At 40.8% G+C, this 20,358-nt stretch overlaps 1 protein-coding gene across 1 annotated transcript in view; it reads left to right on the forward strand.

Annotated features, from left to right (window-relative positions):
• Positions 1-20,358, forward strand: part of NR6A1 (nuclear receptor subfamily 6 group A member 1) — an 82,207-nt gene that overhangs the window by 44,934 nt on the left and 16,915 nt on the right. The window contains exons 3-4 of the mRNA XM_021711151.1: positions 10,247-10,302; positions 19,755-19,909. Coding sequence (XP_021566826.1) covers positions 10,247-10,302; positions 19,755-19,909 — 211 coding nt within the window. The remainder of the gene's footprint in view (positions 1-10,246; positions 10,303-19,754; positions 19,910-20,358) is intronic.

Here is a 20,358-nt window from a genome sequence, read left to right on the forward strand (position 1 = left end):
AAGGCTGAGGCGGAAGGATTGCCGGAGCCAAGCAGGTCGAGGCTGCGGTGGCCGGGAGCGACAGAGTGAGACTCCAACTCAAAAAAAAAAAAATTTCACTTTTTTGTGGCATATAGTTCTATGGGTTTTGACAAATGCATAGAAGTATACACAGTTCCATACAGAATGTTGTTGCTAAATTCTGCTGTCTCCATGTGGCTCTTTGAGCTATGGCTGCTATGTTTTCTTAGCTTTGGCCCTCTCCCCTACTTTGGGGAGGTGAATCAATCTCTCTCTCTCTCTCTAATTTACTTTCTAGATAGACTTTGTTTGAAAACTTAAAAAGAAAAAAAGTCATAGTAGGACATTTGAAGTGTTACCAAGGTTTTCCCCGGCCTTTTATTTTAAGATAAGTAGCAATGTGACTTGTCATTTATTTAAATGATTTTTATAAATGCTCTGAAAAGTAAAATTGATACTTTTATAAACAGAAGTATATGCAAATAGTCAAAGTAGGCATTAGGACAAGTGATGATATTTCATACATACCAGGTGGTTCTTTTATCCTGCAGGACACCTCTTATCCATCTTGCCTATCTTTCTAAATCATCTTCTGCTTGTTACACTGTGCCTCAAGGATGCCTTACACTGTCCTGCCTGTGCTCAGGACAGTTTTTTCGTCTACCTGGAAATCCTTTTCCTTCCTCTCTGTCAGTTTTCTTTTACAGAAACATTTTTATAGAAATATACCAATACCAAATAAGTCTCTTGATGAAAGAGTCTGTGATAATCTTCCTGGAACCCTCTCTCTGATTTGGTTTTAGCCTCCATTTGTCTCATTTCCTTTGTTGTCCTCACTGTGGATATTTTATCAAAGTATAGTTATAGGTTGCCTTCTTGTCTACTCAGTCTGGTGAAGCGTCCTGCTTATTCAGCTAGAATGTGAGATTCTGAGGCTTCTAGCCAAACTCACCTGTTTTAGGGAAGAAGAAACTTAACTTCATTGTGGTTATGTGATTCATTTGTACTACCAATTAGATTCATTTATCAAATCATAACCCCTATAACCACAACCAGAGGTGACACATGATAGGGACCTGTTGCCTTAGGCCTGTTTACATGTGGGGCAAACAGCCTTGGTTGCCTGGTAAAGGCAGCCTCTTACAGAGAAACCCTGCCATCTCCTGGTTGGTGCTGAAAGAGCACAATTAAAATTGCAGTTGCCATGAAAATATTTTGGGGATGAAAATATTCTGTATGGAACTGTGTATAATTCTATGCATTTGTCAAAACCCATAGAACTATATGCCACAAAAAAGTGAATTTTAATTAACCAGAATGTGGTAGGAGTTGGGAGACAGAGAGATGGAATGCACATTTGACAAATGAATCTAACTGGTATTACCAATGAATCATAAAACCACACTGAAAGGAATGGGGAAGAAAGCAACTAACCTTTGAAAACAGTGTCCTGTCTGTATATTGTAAGACTAAAGACAGAAAGAATTGTATATAAAGTGCTCTAGTTTATAGAATTTGTCTCCTTCATTTTTTTTTTTTTTTTTTTCCTTTTTTGAGTTGGAGTCTCACTCTGTCACCCAGACTGGAGTACAGTGGCCGCTCCTGGCCTCTGCAGCCTCGACCTGCTGGGCTCCGGCGATCCTTCTGCCTCAGCCTTCCAAGTAACTGGAACTACAGGCACGTGCTACCACACCCGGCTAATTTTTTGATTTATTGTAGAGATGAGGTCTCGCCAAGTTGCCCAGGCGGGTCTCGAACCCGCAGGCTCAGGCAGTCCACTCACCTCAGCCCCCCCAAAGGTGCAGGATTACAGGCTGAGCCACCGAGCCTGGCTGAATTTGTCTCCTTCAAAGTTGTGTTAGGAATTCTGTTGCTACTAGGGTTGAACAAGCAAGTAAATGAGAGTCAGTTTTCTCACATCAGAGAAATAAGTTATAAATCAGGAAAGGGAGAGTCTAGAATGAAGCCTCTAGTACTAGATTGGAATCAGTGATATTAATATTTACTCATGTATAAATATATGGTATCAATATGTATTCATGAACGAATAGATAAAATATATAGAGATAGTAGATAGATAATATAGATATGTGTGCGGGTACATGAGTTAGTATACATACATGTATTCCCAAGCTCTAGCCACTGAGAAGGGGCTAAAGTGATACCCCAACAGCAGTGAACACACCTGGCACCCAGATCTTGGCTTTCAAATTATCAGTAAAATGAATCAAGACTCATTGGAGAACTGATTGATTCCAGGGCTGGGGTAAGGGACCTGGAGCTGGAGCCTCTTATGGTGCCAGAAAGTTAGGAAGTACTTTAAAAAGAACAAAAGTGAGGGGAGCTTATAGCTTCTAATGGCTAAAGTTGGAACAACTTGAGCCACAATGTAACTGTAGGGTTACTTTGTAACCCAAAGAATAAAATAAATATTCATGAGTTCATACTGAAAGAAATGGCTAAATAAATAGAGAAGTGTTGATCCTTTCTCATAAAAGAATTTCAGCTAATACATGTAGAAGGAATGATGAAAGATCACCATTAGAATACTACAGTATAATTGCTGCTGGCGAGATCCACTGATGGATGCTAAAATAAGTGGGCATAGGTTTAAACAGAGACAGAATATTTGCATAGCCTGGAAAGTTTGATAATTACAAAGGGAAAAAAGTAAGTTTCTGTAGAGAATTCTGACATGTACTGCCTTAGACAAGCAATCAAGGTTAACAGCTCTGGTAAAGCACACTGACATTATACACTTCCTGATAAGATACACTGAGAAGAACACACATACATATACCACTCAGAGATAAGTTTATTCTCAGTCTAATTCTGAGTAAATAGACAAATCCATATTGAGGGACATTCTTCAAAATTACTTAGACTCTACAAAATACTCATTTGGCAAGTGTCAGGGTCATAAAAGACAAAAACTGAAGAACTATCACAGATTGGAGAAAACTGTGGAAGCATGATAATTGAGTGCAATGTAGGATCCTAGATTCGGTTCTGGAACAGAAAAAGGACGACTAGAGAAACCCAAATAAGGCTGTACTTTGGTTCATAGTATTGTACTAAAGTTAATTTCTTAGTTTTGATAAAATTGGTCCATGGTTACATAAGATGTTAACAGACAAAGCTGTAGAGTATATAAGAACTCTCTTCACTGTTTTTGCAACTCTTCTATAAATCTAAACTTCAGAACTTTAAACATTAACTTTAAAAATGCAGCTGCCAGTTGTGGCTGGTGCATTCCCACTATGTATGAGCCAGCCTTCTGTTGTCTTTTGTCTCTGGATATGGAACCGAGTTTCTTTTCAGTCCTGAAAGTTGACTGGTCAGGAAATTAAGCAGCAAAGCAAAGAGGGAGATGTAAAGAAAAGCAATGAGTGGTGGCTGGGCCCTGTCAAAGTGATTTTCAAGGCCCTCTGACTCTGGCATCAGTCACTTCATCCCTTTTCTCCTCTGTCTGCTGTTTCCCACTCACAGTCTATATTCCATTCCAGTTCTTCCAAAAACCCAGTGATATTTCATGTTTTACTCATGTGGTTTCATCTTCCTGAAATATTCTACCTCTTTTTCACCTGACTTCAAGCCTCAGCTTTTATTTGTAACAGCCTCTAAGAAGCTGTTTCTGACATCATTCCCCAACCAGATAAAGGTCCTCTGCTTCCACAGCTTTTTGTATGCCCTCTGCCATAACCCTAGTCACCATGTTTTCTTTGTCTATTCACTTGTCTGTTTCCCCCATTATTAAACAATTAGTCCTTCAAGGGCCATGACCAAGTCCTACTTTTTTCTGTGTCCCTCAGCAGATATTGACAGGATGCTTCCTGGTAAAATGGATTGGCTATGATGGAGGGCCATGGGAGGAAGTAGAATGGGGGAAATGTCATAGGAGAGAAGATACACTGGGCCTAATGGGGGGAATTTATGTCAGCTAAGTAATTATGTGAAAAAAATGAAAAATTCCTCTCACTGCGTGGTCTCAACTTGCTAATTAATTCATTTATTCAAAAGTAGGAAGATCAAGGAAATCTTCTTGGGAGAGGTGAGATTTGCTGAATGGCATTGTGAGACAGTGATCCTATGTCATTGACATACCATTTTGCCAAGATAAAAAGTACTCCAGGACAGTTGGTGGGAGTGTGAACTAATGCAACCTCTGTGGAAAACAGTTTGGTGATTCCTAAAAGATCTAAAAATTGACCTTCTATACAACCCTGCAGTCCCCCTACTGGGAATATGCCTGGAGGAATTCAAATCACTCTATGAAAAAGATACCTTCACACGCATGTTTATTGCAGCATTGTTCACTACAGCAAAAACATGGAACCAACCATGCTGCCCATTGAAAGATTTTTTTAAAATGTGGTACATATACACAATGGAATATTATGCAGCCATAAAGAAGGACAAATTATGAACTTCACAGCAACTTGGATGGACTTAGAGTCTATAGTACTGAGTGATCTATCATAGAAACAAAGAACTGTGTATCACATGTTCTCACTCATAAGCGGACCTTGAACAATCACCATAATACTATAAGAAAAGGATTGGCAGTAGTGGAAAACTGTAGGGAGGGGGTGCATGATTGGCAGTAGTGGGAATCTGCCGGGGGACGGGGTGGAGGGCACACCTCATCAACAAGGGTACCTGTATAATGAACCTTTGTATACCTAACTCTGAATTGTACCCCACATCTTTTTTTTTTTTTTTTTTGAGTCAGAGTCTCGCTCTGTCATCCAGGCTAGAGGGCAGTGGCATGTTCACAGCCACCACAACCTCAATCTGCTGGGCTCAGGCGATCATTCCACCTCAGCCTTCCAAGTAGCTGGAACTACAGGCGCACGCCACCACACCCAGCTAATTTTTTGATTTATTGTAGAGATGAGGTCTTGCCAAGTTACCTAGACTGGTCTCGAACCTGTGGGCTCAGGCAATCCTCTCACCTTACCTCCCAAAGTGCTAGGATTATATGCGTGAGCCACCGCGCCTGGCCAGTACCCCCACATCTTTAAAATGAAAAATTTTTGAAAAAGTATCCCAGGATACAGCATAGAGAGCTGCAGGGAGCACCGAGAAATCTCAATGAGAGATAACATTTGAGTAGAATCTTGGCAGAATCAAGGAAGTTTGTGCTCCTTACAGACTTAAAGAGCTTTTTAAAAAATGACTTTTAAATTTTGTTTTAATGTTTTATTTTGAAATAATTTCAAACTTACAGAAAATTGCAGCAGTAGTAAGAACTCCCATTTATCCTTCACCCAAATTCACTGATTGTTAACATTTTGCCTTATTTGCTTTATCATGCTATTTGTTTTATTATTTCTACTCCCTCCCTCCCTTCCTCTCTCTCCCTCTTCTTCCCTCCCTCCCTCTTGCCCTCTGAAGCAAAAAGTCTGTCTCTCTGTGTCTATCTGTCTGTCTGTCTGTCTCTCTCTCTGTGTGTGTGTATGTGTGTGTGTGTGTGTGTGTGTGTGTGTAGTTTCTTAATGATATAGGCATCATTCCCCTTTATTTCTTTTATGGAGGTGGGGGGGTGGGATTTCATTCTGTCACCCAGTCGGGAGTACAGTGGCAGGATCGTGGTTTATCGCAGCCTTGGACTCCTGGGCTCAACCAGTCCTCCCACCTCAGCCTCAGGAGTAGCTAGGACTATAGGCACATGCCACCAGGTCCAGCTAATTTTTTGATTTTTTTGTAGAGGCAAAGTCTCATATTTCCCTGACTGCTCTCAAAACTCCTGACCTCAAGAGATCCTCCTGCCTCAGCTTCTCAAATGCTAGGATTATAGGAGTGGGCTGCCCTGTCCAGCCAGTTCCTCTTTATTTCTAACATAACCAAAGAATTGTTATCAAAATCAGGAAATTTCGCATGACACAATGCTGTTATTGACTTAGTAGATTTTATTCAGGAATTTTTTGTTTATATAGAAGCCAATTCAGGAAATAACACTATATTTAGTTTTTGTCTTTTTAGTCTCCTTTAATCTGAAATAGTTTCTCAGCCTTTCTTTGTCTTTATTAACATTGTTGATTTTAAAGTAAATAGGTTATTTATGCATTGTAGAATATCCCTCGATTTGGATTTGTCAGTTTCCTCACAGTTGGATTCAGGTTATGCATTTTTTGCAAGAATGCCAAAGAAATAGGCCGGGCACGATGACTCAAGCCTATAATTCCAGCACTTTGGGAAGCCAAGGCGAGAGGATTGCCTGAGCCCATGGATTCGAGAACAGCCTGGGCAACATGGTGAGACCTCATCTCTACCATAAATCAAAAAATTAGCCGGGCATGGTAGCACGTGCCTGTAGTTCTGGCTACTTGGAAGGCTGAGGCGGCAGGATTGCCAGAGTCCAGCAGGTCGATGCTGGGGTGGCCATGAGTGTGCCACTGCACTCCAGCCTGGGCAACGGGGTGAGACTCCAACTCAAAAAAAAAAAGAAAAGAAAAGAAAAAGAAATGATGTTGTATCCTTCTCAGTCTGTCATATCAAGAGCACATGATGTAAGTTTGTTCCATTATTGGTGTTATTAACTTGAATCACTTGGTTATGGTGGTGTCACTTGGATCAGGTGGTGTTACCAGATTTTTCCACTGAAAAATCTGAAAAAGATTCTTTCTGAATAGAAACAACATGTGCAGAGGTACAACTATGTAAAACAGCAGAGCATGTTCAAGGACTAACAGATAATTCTCTGTAGACAGGGAACAGCATTTATGGCAAGAGATTAGGATGGGAAATCTCACAGAATCAGATCACGAAGAGTCTTGAATGCCAAGCTAAGGTGCTTAGACTTATCCCATAGACCAAAGACCAACACCAGCAGGTTTTGAGCAGAATTTTGATGTATTTAGCTTTGTTTCTTACATACGTTTCTGGCTTCTGGGTTTGACTGCTCAGGCCCAAGCAAGTGAGAAATGTAGGCATGAGTTTTAGTGCAGAAAAAGTATTTGTGCTCCTTCCGAAAAGGTAGAAGAGCCTTGATTGGCACCATTCTCATTCTTAGGCTTCCACAAGAGTTACAACAGAACAATTCCTATAATACTGCACCCAGAAGTCATTTGGTCTTTTGAATCAGATCACTGCCAGAAAGACTTTCTACATTGCTGTAAAACTTACTTTTAGCTCAGTGTCACATCAAGGAACAAGCACAGCTTTTCAATCAGAAGACCTAAATTGAAACCTCAGCTCTGTCACTTCTTCCCTGAGTAACTTTGACTAAGTCTCTTTACCTCTTTGATCTTCATTTCTTCATCTCAAAAGTGCATGGGTTAATAACAATATACCCCTTTCAAAGTTGTTGTGAGGATCAAATGAGCTATTATACATTTATGCAAGTACATTATAAGCTTTAAAATGTGATCCAAGTTTTTGTTTTAACAGAGCAAAACACTGTGACACATTGTATTGTTTTCCACACTTCAGACATTTTCATGCCATCTTGACAGGTTTTCCCATCTCTAATTAAGCTGGTATTACTGTTTTTATTATTTAAATACTTTTTTTAAAATCAAAGTTAATTTTCAAAGGCAATTTTTTATCACCTCTGTGAATGGAAAAATCACTATTTTAAAGCACATTAGCATAATGTATAATTAAGACTTTATGTGACACCTAAAGCTATCTTATGTTTCTCCAAAAGGATGCACTTACACTATAGGAAATACTAGTAGTGGAAAGGAATCTGATCTTAGAGTCTGATAGCCTGAGTTCCAACTCTGATTCTGCTGTTCAGTTTCTGTCTCCTTAAGCAAAATACTTAATTTCTCTGTGCCTTAGAGTCATCTGTTCAATGGGATGATACTAATACTTTCCTTATAAGTTATTTTACCTGAGATAGCAGTACCTAACACATAGTACATTGTCCATTCTATGTGAATTTCCCTATTCCAGGTGAAGTTCAGGGAGAAGATGAGCTTTTACATTTCAGAGCAAAAGATTGGCAAGATGTAAATCTTCAACATTTGTGGTCCTTTAAAAAAGTAAACTATGTTGAGTTCTTTTCTTACCTCCAGGACAGTGATATATCAAATGAGCTAATATACATATATGCAAGTACATTATAAGCTTTAGATGAGAATGAGATAAGAGCTGAAATGTGTTCAGTGTTGTATTTTCCAGTGACAGATTTTGTTCTGTACCTGTGAGCTGAGGCAGACATGTGAGATGGCAGTATTGGAAATAAAAGTATCTAGAGACTGTTACTGACCATGGGATAACCAAGGAGGGATTTTAAGGAACTTGAAAGTAGGTTGAAGGAGAACTCCCTGGCAATAACCTGCATATATCTACCTCCAACATTGTTTGTCTATGTTTCTCACTCCAAATTCACAACAGCTTTATAAAGCAGACCATGTTGCCCCATTTCATAGATGAAAATATTAAGGCTCTAGCAAAATTGAGAATGGAACCTTGCATTTAAAACTCCTGTGTTCAGAGAAAAGAGGCTAAGGAGAGGGAAGTATTAGCTACTAAATGTCTACTTTATTTGCCAGGCCCTATGATTAATGTTTTAGCTATACTATTTTATATAATGTCACATACGACATGTACCAATATCTTCTCTGTACACTTCAGTAAACTGAGGTTCAGAGAGATGAAGAAACTTGTTCATAATTACACAGATCAGGCAGAAATAGGATTTAGACCCAAGCTTGTCTAATTCTGAAGTGTGTAATCTTCAGAGGATACCAGGAATGAGGTCTGCTTTAATGAAGATGAACTTTCTGTCAACCTTTCAGCGCTGCCCCAAGGACTTTCTAGTTCCTTACATTATTTTATTTTTGCGGCAGGTACGTTACAACAAAGCATGCTCTCATATAATGTATTAGCTTATCCTCTGTCATTATTAACATTACCCCCTCCTCCAAAACCACTCTCCACAGTGGTTGTCACAAAGATTTTTTCAAAAACTCCAGCATGACTACAATGCTTTCCTGCATTTCTTCTTGCCTTCCAACTCATCAGCTAAAGTTTATACCCTCAGCCTTGTGTTGAAGGCTCTATAATCTGGCCACAGTTGGTCTCCCCAGCCTCATCTCTTGCTACTCTTCCCTGTGGTAAGCCACCCTTCCCCAGTATTTTAGCCAGGTTAAACCACTTGGAAGTCCCTAGAAAGAACAGGCCATTCTTAGCTTTATTTTAATTTAATTTTATTTTTTTGAGTTGGAGTCTCACTCTGTCACCCAGACTGGAGTGCAGTGGCCGCTCCCGGCCACCGCAGCCTCGACCTGCTGGGCTCCTGCGATCCTTCCGCCTCAGCCTTCCAAGTAGCTGGAACTACAGGCGTGTGTTACCACGCACGGCTGATTTTTGATTTATTGTAGAGATGAGGTCTTGCGAAGTTGCCCAGGTGGGTCTTGAACCCGCAGGCTCAGGCAATCCACTCACCTCAGCCTCCCAAAGGCCGTTCTTCGTTTTAACTTGCAACTTTTGGCCGGGCTTGGTGGCTCAGCCTGTAATCCCAGCACTTTGGGAGGCCGAGGCAAGTGTTTTGCCTGCACCCATGGGTTGGAGACCCACCCAGGCAACTTGGCGAGACCTCGTCTCTACAATAAATAAAAAATTAGCTGGGCATGGTAGTGCACGCCTGTAGTTTTGGCTACTTGGGAGGCTGAGATGGAAGAATCGCTGGAGCCCAGCAGGTCGAGGCTGCGGTGGCAGGGAGCGTGCGACTGCACTCCAGTCTGGGCGGCAGAGTGAGACTCCAACTCAAAAACAAAAAACAAAAAAAACTTGCAACTTTTCTGTACACTATTCACTCAACCTGAAGCACCCTTTTCCTAACTTTCAAGATTCAGTTCAGAGGTTGTCTTTTCCAGAAAGCTTTGCCTAATACTAGGGTCCTACTGTAATTGCAAATCAGGGGTTTTCTTCTCTGTGCCCCATAATAAATGTTCCATAAACAGTGATGATAATAAAATTAGTAGTTGTTATTCTTAGTGAGGCTGCTAGTATTTAAAGAATGATTTTTATAGTTAGAAAATGCCAAGTAAGCTCCTTCAACTGCAAAGAAGCTCTACTTCTGACTGCCTTTGCAGGAAGGAACCAGCGAGGTAAAAAATTTAAATTATCTAAAAAATTAAAATAAAATAAAAAAATCTGAGAATCTAATTAATGAAAAAAGTCCAGAAAGACTTGTGTTTAAGGCTACCTTGTGCTTTTGGCCAAATAAGTTCTCTTTTTATTCTTTGTGAGTGTGCTTCTGACTATCTTTCTTGACTATGTTTCCTTTCAGCTATCAGAGAAGATGGCATGCCTGGAGGCCGGAATAAGAGCATTGGGCCAGTCCAGGTGAGTTCTAGGCCTCACTCTCTGTGGTACATTCTGGAAGCCCAGAACTCCAAATGCTCCTAGAGCTGCTCACCTTGATCCTTTTGGGGGAAGCCATCTTTGCTTTCATTCCTGTAAAACTGCTTTTAGGACCTGGATGTGAAAGTGCTTTGAAAATCTGAAATGTATAAGGTAATAATTAAAGTTCTTCTTGTGATTTCTCAACCTTTCCTAAGTGTTTCACAGGTAGTGAACCCAATTCTGGTTTTAAAACCACGCAGAGTAGCTGGGCTCGGTGGCTCAGCCTGTAATACCACGCCTTTGGGAGGCTGAGGTGAGTGGATTGCCTGAGCCCATGGGTTTGAGACCCGCCTGGGCAACTTGGCGAGATCTCATCTCTACAATAAATCAAAAAAAAATTAGCCAGGCGTGGTAGCGCACGCCTGTAGTTCCAGCAACTTGGAAGACTGAGGCGGAAGGATCGCTGGAGCCCAGCAGGTCGAGGCTGTGGTGGCTGGGAGCGGCCACTGCACTCCAGTCTGGGCGACAGAGTGAGACTTCAACTAAAAAAAAAAAAAACAAAAAAAACCACGCAGAGGATTTTTTGTCAATCACTTAAGGTTGTATAGATAACTTAGCCGGCAGAAGTTAGCAAGACTACTTTACTATTCATTTCATCTAAAGATATATCAGCAGAATATTATAAATCTTATTTGTAGCCCGGGCGCAGTCGCTCAAAGCGGTAATTCCAGTACTTTGGGAGGCTAGGGCGAGAAGATTGCCAGAGCCCAGGGGTTTGAGACCAGCTTGGACAACTTGACAAGACCTTGTCTCTACAGTAAATAAATTTTAAAAATTAGTTGGACATGGTAGTACATACCTTGCAGCTCCTTGGAAGGCTGAGGCAGAAGGATCACCTGAGCCTAGCGGATCAAGGCTGCAGTGGCTGTGAGCATGCCACTGTACTCCAACCTGGGCAATGGGGTGAAACTCCAACTTAAAAAAAAAATCTTATTTGTAAGGTAGGAATGATAATACCCTGCTCAATCCCACGAACGTTTACTATTCCTACTCTTTTAGACCCTATACTGTGAATTCAGTCTAAGGGGAAAGACAGATATGTAACAGACATCATAGTATAGTAAGAGATAATGGAATATGCCTATGGAGTACAGAAAGAGGGACTTCTGTTCAGGCTAGACCCATGACTGAGGACTAGAGACTCAGGGAAGGCTTTCTGGAGAAGGTAAAGTTTGAACTAAGTCTTGAAGGAGGAGGAAGAATTAGCTGTGTTAGGAAGGACTGTGAAGCCAGGCATCTTTTATTCATGCTAGACAAAATAGATTATACAAAGACCAGAGAAAGAATCTTTTTCTTTTTTCTTTTTTTTCTTGAGACAGGGTCTTACTCTGCTATCTAGGCATGATCATATCTCACTGCAGCCGCCAACTCCTGAGCTCAAGTGATCCTCCTGCTTTACCATCCTGAGTTGCTGGGGTTACAAGTGCACACCATCACGCCCAGCTGATTTTTTTATTTATGAAGAGGGATCTCACTATGTTGCTCAGGCTGGTTTCAGGAGATTCCCCCTGTCTTGGCCTCCCAAAGTGCTGGTATTGCTGGTGTGAGCCACTGTGCCCAACTCTAAAGATAAATCTTTAAGGAATGACAAGGAGTTTCTTTAGTCAAGTGAGAGCATTGAGCACATGTAGTGGAGTGGCAAGAGATAAGGCAGATTCCTTGAATTTGCAGTCAGTTCCCTAAAGGGTAGCCTTCTACTATCTTTGACTTTAGCTCCTTAGGTAAAATCTCTATAGGACCAGCCTATACCACGTGTTCTTACTTGCCAATAGAAGAACTTCATGAAGATGGGAAATGGGATCTATTTATGACTTGTCAAATGAATCCTTCAGCACACCAGTAGGCAGGGGGCATGCCTTAAGAATTACTGGTGTGGACCAAGAGGCAACCACTAAAAGGTTTTCAGTAGAGAGAGGGACATACTCAGATTTGCATCTTAGAAAGATCATTCTAGCTGTGGAAATGGTTTGTGGGGAGTAGGGTGAGGATGAGTGAGACTGAGGGAGAGAGAAAGCAGTTAGAAAGGTTTGCAGAAGTCCAGGCAAGAGTTACAGATAATAGTTTGAAGCAGAGCAGTGACAGTGCATATTGAAGGGCAGGAATAGATTCAAAAAATATGTAGTGGATAAATTGATAGGATTTAGCCAATTAAATGTGAAAAATGAAAGACAAGAGTTCAGAGTTCTTTTGAGACACTGACGACTTATGGAAGATTTCCTGTCACATGAACTTGGTATGCTTATACACTCAGTCAGGGTATGGGTGGGTAAAACTCCTAACTCTACTGTATTTTTTTAAATCAAACATTTTTATTCTTGTTATTTAAGTCATATCTCTTATAAATTCATTTATGTTGATATGGATTAAAAACTGTTCTTTTTTATTGTAGTAAACACCATGTAACATGAAATCTACCTTAATAAATTTTAAGTGTACAGTACAATATTGTTAATTATATGTACATTGTTATACAGCAGATCTTAAGATCTTTTTCATCTCATATGACTGAAACTATACCCATTGAATAGCGGCTCCTCATTTTCCTTTTCCTCCAGCCCCTGACAACCATCATTCCACTTTCAGCTTCTAAGAGTTTGACTACTTTAGATGCCGCATAAAGTAGAATCATGCAGTATTTATAGCTTATTTCACTTAGCATAATGTCATCAAGGTTCATCCTTGGTATGTAGCACATTACAGAATTTCTTTCTTTTTAAAGACTTGGCCATGCCGAGTGGCTCACGACTGCAATCCCAGCACTTTGGGAGGTCAAGGTGGGAGGATTGCTTGGGACCAGGAGTTTGAGATAAGCCTGGACAACATAGCAAAACTGTCTTTACAAATACATTTTTTTTTTTTTTTTTTTTTGAGTTGGAGTCTCACTCGGTTGCCCAGACTGGAGTGCAGTGGCCGCTCCCGGCCACCTCAGCCTCACCTGCTGGGCTCTGGCAATCCTTCCGCCTCAGCCTTCCGAGTAGCGGGAATTACAGGCATGCGCTACCACGCCCGGCTGATTTTTTTTTATTTGTTGTAGAGATGAGGTCTCGCTGCCCAGGCGGGTCTCGAATCCGTGGGCTCAGGCAATCCACTCACCTCAGCCTCCCAAAGGCGCGGAATTACAGGCTGAGTCACCAAGCCCGGCACAAATAATTTTTTTATAAAGTTAACTGACCATGATGGCACATACTTGTAGTCCCAGCTGCTAAGGAGGCTGAGGCAGAAAGATCACCTGAGTCCAGGAGGTCAGGCTGTGGTAAGCTGTGATGGTGCCACTGCACTCTAGCCTGGACAACAAAGTGAGACCCTGACTCAGAAATAAATAAGGGGGCAGGAAGGATGTAGTGCCATGTGTTGTGCTCCTTTTGCCTGTCTCTAATTGGTCACACTCCCCTTGAAAGCCACAATTGGATGGCAAGGTAGTCCTGGGTGCCTTCACATCCCTGGTAAGTAGACAAAAATAATTTAGTTAATTAACATTAAAAATTTTTTAAAATCTGTCGGTATGTAAATACAATGTTTTCTTTATGTATTCCTCTCTCATTGAACATTCAGGTTGTTTCTACCTCTTGGCTATTTTGAATAATGCTGCAGTGAACATGGAAGTGTAGATATCTCTTTGAGATCTGTTTTCAATTCTTTTAGATAAATATTCAGAAGTGGACTGTTAGACCATATGATAGTTCTATTTTCAGATTTTTGAAGAACCTCCATGCTGTCTTACATAGTGGTTGAGTCATTTTACATTCCCACTAACAGTATATAAGAGTTTCAATTCCTTCACATCCTCTCCAACACTTGTTATTTTCTGGGGGTTTTGATAATGGACATTATAACAGATGTTTGTTAAAGACACAAACTGCTTTGTAGTTTGTGTACAAGTCTTTCACTAATAGATGGGAGATAATATCTTGTAATTTTGATTGCATTTCCCTGATGGTTAGTGATGTATATCTTTTCTGATGAAGAGATATCTCAAAAAAATGAGAATGTATTTATAAAAAATTGTGTATTTATTCTTACATGTTTTGGTCAAAAACTGCTGGACATTCACCGCCATGTGAGCAGGTGCACTTGTCAATCACCTGTCTTGAAATGGGCAAACATGTTGAAAGAATCTAAAAACTTTTAAAAATCACTGAAGCTGAGTGCAGTCTCTCACAGTGGTGCTAGTTGGCACACAGATGTCATTGGGTTCCTAGGACACTTGCCTAGCGGGAGAAGCCTGTACTACAAGGGGCCCACCCTCCAAAAAATAATTTGGGTTCTTTTTGGATCCCCCGGTATACCTATCAGTCATTTGTCTTCTTTGGAGAAATGTCTGTTCAAGTCTCTTGCCCGTTTTTTAATTCAGTTATTTGTTTGGGTTTTTTGATTTTGTCATTGCTGTTATTGAGTTATAGGAGTTCCTTTTATATTTTGCATAATAATTGCTTATAGGATGTATAATTTGCAAATATTTTCTCCCATTTCATAGGTTGCCTTTTCACCCTATTGCTTGTTTCCTTTGCTGCATAGAAGCTTTTTAGTTTGATGTAGTTTCACTTGTCTGTTTTTGCTCTTGTTACCTGTGCTTTTGGTATGATATTCAAGAAATTATTGCCAAGACCAATGTTATAAAGCTTTTCCTCTGTGTTTTCTTATAGGAGTTTTATAGTTTCAGCTCTTATATTTAAGTCTTTAATGTATTTTGAGTTGGTTTTGGTGTATGATATAAAATAAGGGTCAAACTTCATTTTTTTACTTGTGGATATAGTTTTCTCAGAACTATTTGTTGAAAAGGCTATCCTTTCCCCGTCGTAGAGTAATGGCACCTTTGTCAAATATCATTTGACCATATACATGTGGGTTTATTTCTAGGCTCTCTATTCTGTTCCATCAATCAATATGTCCATCCATATGCCAGTACCACGTTGTCTTGATTACTATAGCTTTGTAATACATCTTGAAGTCAGAAAGTGTGAGACCTCCAGCTTTGTCATTCTTTCTGAAGGTTGTTCTAGCTATTTAGGGTCCTTTATGATTTCATATGAATTCTAGGATTGTTTTTTCTTTTCCTGCAAAAAATACCATTGGGGTTTTGATAGAAATTAAATTGATTCTGTAGATTGCTTTATGTAATATGGACATTTTAACAACATGATATCTTCCAATTCATAAACATGAGATGTCTTTCCATTTGTTTGTGTCTTTAATTTCTTGCAGCTGTTTTGTAGTTTTCTGTGTATAAGTTTTTCACCTCCTTAAGTTTATTGCTAAGTATTTCATTCTTTTTAATGTGGTTGTAAGTGGGATTGTTTCCTTAATTCCTTTTCTGGATTGTTTATTGGTAGTGTATAAAAACACAACTGATTGGCCAAGCTCGGTGGCTCAGCCTGTAATCCCAGCACTTTGGGAGGCCGAGGCGAATGGATTGCCTGAGCCCGCAGATTTGAGATCCACCAGGGCAACTTGGCAGGACCTCGTCTCTACAATAAATAAAAAATTAGCTGGGTGTAGTAGCGCATGCCTGTAGTTCTAGCTACTTGGAAGACTGAGGTGAAAGGGTTGCCGGAGTCCAGCAGGTCGAGGCTGCAGTGGCTGAGAGTGTGCCACTGCACTCCAGTCTGGGCAACAGAGTGAGACTCCAACTCAAAAAAGAAAAGCAACTGATTGTTGCACATTGATTTTATATCCTGCAACTTTGCTTAATTTGTTTATTATTCTAACAATTTTTTGTGTGTATGTGAATACTTTTACTTGTGGATTTTTACTGGGGATTTTAAAATAAATAATATAAATTATTTTCCAGTTTGGATGCCTTTTACTTATTTTTCTTGCCTAATTGCTCTGGCTAGCACTTGTATTATGCTGAATAGAATAGGCAGGAATAGGCATCCTTCTTCTTACAGGAATAGCTTTCAGTTTTTCACCATTTTCACCGAGTATGATAGTAGCTATGGGCTTTTCATATATGACCTTTATTTATATTCATTTTTCTATGTTTAGATGCAATAGAAAGTTTATCCATAGGAAGGATTTTTTTTTTTTTGAGTTGGAGTTTCACTCTGTCACCCAGACTGGAGTGCAGTGGCCGCTCCCGGCCACCGCAGCCTCAACCTGCTAGGTTCCAGCGATCCTTCCGCCTCAGCCTTCCAAGTAGCTGGAACTACAGGCGCACGCTACCACGCTCGGCTGATTTTTTGATTTATTGTAGAGATGAGGTCTCGCCAAGTCGCCCAGGTGGGTCTTGAACCCGTGGGCTCAGGCAATCCACTCACCTCAGCCTCCCAAAGCGCAGGATTACAGGCTGAGCCGCCGAGCCCGGCTGGATTTTTTTTTTTTTAAGACAGAGTCTCACTCTGTCATCTGGGCTGGAGTACAGTGGCACAATCATAACTCACAGCAGCCTCCAACTCTTGGGCTCAAGGATCCTCTTGCCTCAGCTTCCCAGGTAGCTAGGACTGTAGGCCTGCTCCACCTTGCCTGACTCACTTTTTCTTTTTAATTTTTTTGTAGAGATGAGATCTCACTGTGTTGCCCTAGCTGGTCTTAAACTCCTAGCCTTAAACAATCCTCCTGCTTAGGCCTCCCAAAGTGCTGGGATTACAGGCATATGCTACTGTGCTCAGCCCATTGGAGAGAATTCTTAAATATTTCCTTAACAAAGACCCTTCCTCAATAGTACCTAATGTTTTTAACTGGCCCTTATGACTCCCCTACTGTGCAGAAAATTTTCAGTCCCTTACATCTCCATACTCTGTGTTCTTTCCAGAACTGAAGGTGCTAATGCTCAGATAAACCTATTTCACCTATCACTGCATTTGACTTTTTGATGCTGGGCATATCCTTTCAGTCTTTAACTGTTTATAGATGGTGTGTGAGGCAAAGCTGTGATCTACAAGTTATTAACTGTATTGAATCATCCATTTATTGAGCACCTATTATGCACCTGTACTTTATAACTTTATCTTGGATTAGCCTCCCAAGTCTATACGATTCAACCTGCTTGCTTCTTTGTTCAAGCATCCTGTGAGGTAACTATGAACTACAGGAGAATATAACATTATGCCCATTTTACAAATGAGGAAGCTGAGGCTCAGAGAGCTTGAGTGACTTGCCCAACATTACTCAGCTAGAAGGTGACAAATGAGATTTGAACCCAGGTTCAAGCACTCCCAAAATGTTCCATCCTTTTTAGTCATCAGTAATTGCCCAGTGCTGCATGGGACCCACAGGAGAGACAGGTGCAGTATGACTTTGGCTTCTAGCTAGAGTGGGATTTCTTCACCAGGACTGGTCCTTTTCACCCAACTCAGGTACCTCAATGCCTTCCAGGCTCTGGTCTTACTCTCACCTCCATCACTGAAGCTGCATCAGTCAGAGCCTCAGTAAACATCTTGCAGTTTGATGGCACAGTTTGCCTTCACATGTCTTGTAAAATGCAAATAATGATTTCAGAGTTCTAAGGATTCCTAAGAGAAAAATTGTTTGTTTGCTATATGTGACTGAATTTAAAAAAAAACACCTTCTAATTTAATATGTAATACAACCTATTTCAGACCAACTATTCAACTCAATGCACCAGTCAAGTGTTTCTTGTTTCCCCCTTCAAGTCCTGTGTACTAGCTGAGTTCTAGTTCTGAATGCTCCTTAATTTATGATTGTAGCAACTCAAGGTTTTCTCATAGGCTGCTGGAATAAAGAAGTATGTAGATTTGAGTTAGACTTGGGAGAAAATGTCCTTCCAGGTTTCCATAGGAACAACAAATATAAATACATCTGGCCCTTCCTCCTTAGCACTCACTCTCATTCTATGTTCCGCATTTAGCCAGTTAGGCCTCAACTCTGGGTTAAAGTTTATTCACTCACTCCCTTTCTGGTATAGTAGCTAGAGCACTGGACTGAATACTTGGATACTTTGGCCTCTTCCTCAAACTCCCGTCCGGATCACACAGTGTGATCTTGGGCTAGTCAGTTCACTTGCGTGAGCTGCAATTTCTTCTTTTATTTAATAGGTTTAGGAATGTCTTTCTTAAAAAAACAAATCCATGGAAGGTACATGGTTGGTACTTAACATGCATTTCCTGAGTACTTACTCTTTTATAGGTCCAATCATGGTCTTAGGTTTTGTAGAGGGTATTTCTATGATTCGTTACCATAAGTGCTACAAAAATAACAATGATAATGATGTCATTATCAGCCCCTCCATAATTGTTGCTATGTCCCTGCCCTTTTCTAAATATTTGATATGTATTAAGTAATTTAATCCTCTCAACTATCCTGTGGTAGATAATATTCTTTCTGCCATACAAATAAGGGAATTTAAGTCAAAATAGTTTTAAATGACTGTTGCAGAACCTGGATTTGAACAAAGGTAGTCTAGCTCCCAAATTCATACCCTCAACTACTATGTTATCCGCCTCTTCTAGAATATACAGAATCATGAGTTGGTAGAAGAAGGAGCTAAAATTATGTCTAGGTGGTGGTAGAAAGCTTTACAAAGGAGCTGACATTTGAATTGGGTCTTAAAGCACAATAGGGACTGGGCATGGTGGCTCAAGCCTCATAATCCCAGCACTTTGGGAGGCCAAGGTGAGGGGATTGCCTGAGCCCATGGGTTCAAGAACAGCCTGGACAATTTGGTGAGACTTTCTCTACAATAAATCAAAAAATTAGCTGCTCATGGTAGCACGCACCTGTAGTTCCGGCTACTTGGAAGGCTGAGGCGGAAGGATCACTGGAGCCCAGCAGGTCAAAGCTGGGGTGGCCGTGAGCATGCCACTGCACTCCAGCCTGGGTGACGGAGTGAGACTCCAACTCAAAAAATAAATAAATAAATAAAGGGCAGGTAGGAAATTGTCATTGAGGAATGATGTTTCAGGATTAGGAAAGGATAGACTCAAGGACAAAGAGAAGTATGGAAAAACCTAGAGGTTTTGTGGCTTGAGAATAGGGTAAATGAGCAAGAGAAAGACCATGATGGGCCATGGTGCTGGGAGGCAAGCAGCCAAACTGTCCTAAGATTAGTGAGTGGCGTTCGTGACCCACCTGGGCAACTTGGTGAGACCTCATCTCTACAATAAGTAAATAAATAAATCAGCCGGGCATGGTAGCACGTGCCTATAATTCCGGCTACTCGGAAGGCTGAGGAAGGATTGCCGGAGCCCAGCAGGTCGAGGCTGCGGTGGCTGGGAGCAGCCACTGCACTCCAGTCTGGGTGACAGAGTGAGACTCCAACTCAAAAAAAAAGATTAGTGAGAAGCCTGGAGTAAGGGGTGGAGGAGAGAGAATGTGGGTTTCTCTTTAGATAGTTCTGGGAAATCCTATGAGATTTAAATAAGCTTTCATTCCTACAGAAGGAACAGAGAGTGCCCTGAGCACTCAATCTAATATGTATTGATTCCTTGTCAAAGATATCAGAAGAAGAAATCGAAAGGATCATGTCTGGGCAGGAATTTGAGGAAGAGGCCAATCACTGGAGCAACCATGGTGACAGCGACCACAGTTCCCCCGGGAACAGGGCTTCAGAGAGCAACCAGCCCTCACCAGGTTCCACACTGTCTTCCAGGTGAGCTTTAAGGCAAACCAGTATCATCCTCTAGGGACCCCCCCCCCCCACAAAGGGCACACCCACAAGGAACTTCTGGTCTAGTATCCCTGCCAGTCTATCTCAGCCATTGTACTCTGTTTTCAGACTCTTGGGGCAAGGGCCAGCATGATTCAAAGCAATGTTTCCCAGCCCACTTGAAACTTGTATAACTAGAAGTGGCAGAATCTTGACCTTGAAAATGTCAGTGGTCTTTTCTACAGGCTGATAAAGTACTATAGCTTCTATCTATGCCCATACATTATTCACCTAAAAGAGTAACATTTTGAATGTAGTTCTTTTCTCTTAGTTATGTTATCACTGAAATAAACTCCACTTTGACAATATTGAATTAAATGATACTTTCTCTGCCTCACAAGTCAAAGTTTTAATTTTTTTTTTTTTTTTTTTGAGTTGGAGTCCCACTTAGT

The sequence above is a fragment of the Carlito syrichta genome, unplaced genomic scaffold (assembly GCF_000164805.1).
Source record: "Carlito syrichta isolate Samal-C Ts95f unplaced genomic scaffold, Tarsius_syrichta-2.0.1 Scaffold301887, whole genome shotgun sequence".
Taxonomy (NCBI): domain Eukaryota; kingdom Metazoa; phylum Chordata; class Mammalia; order Primates; family Tarsiidae; genus Carlito; species Carlito syrichta.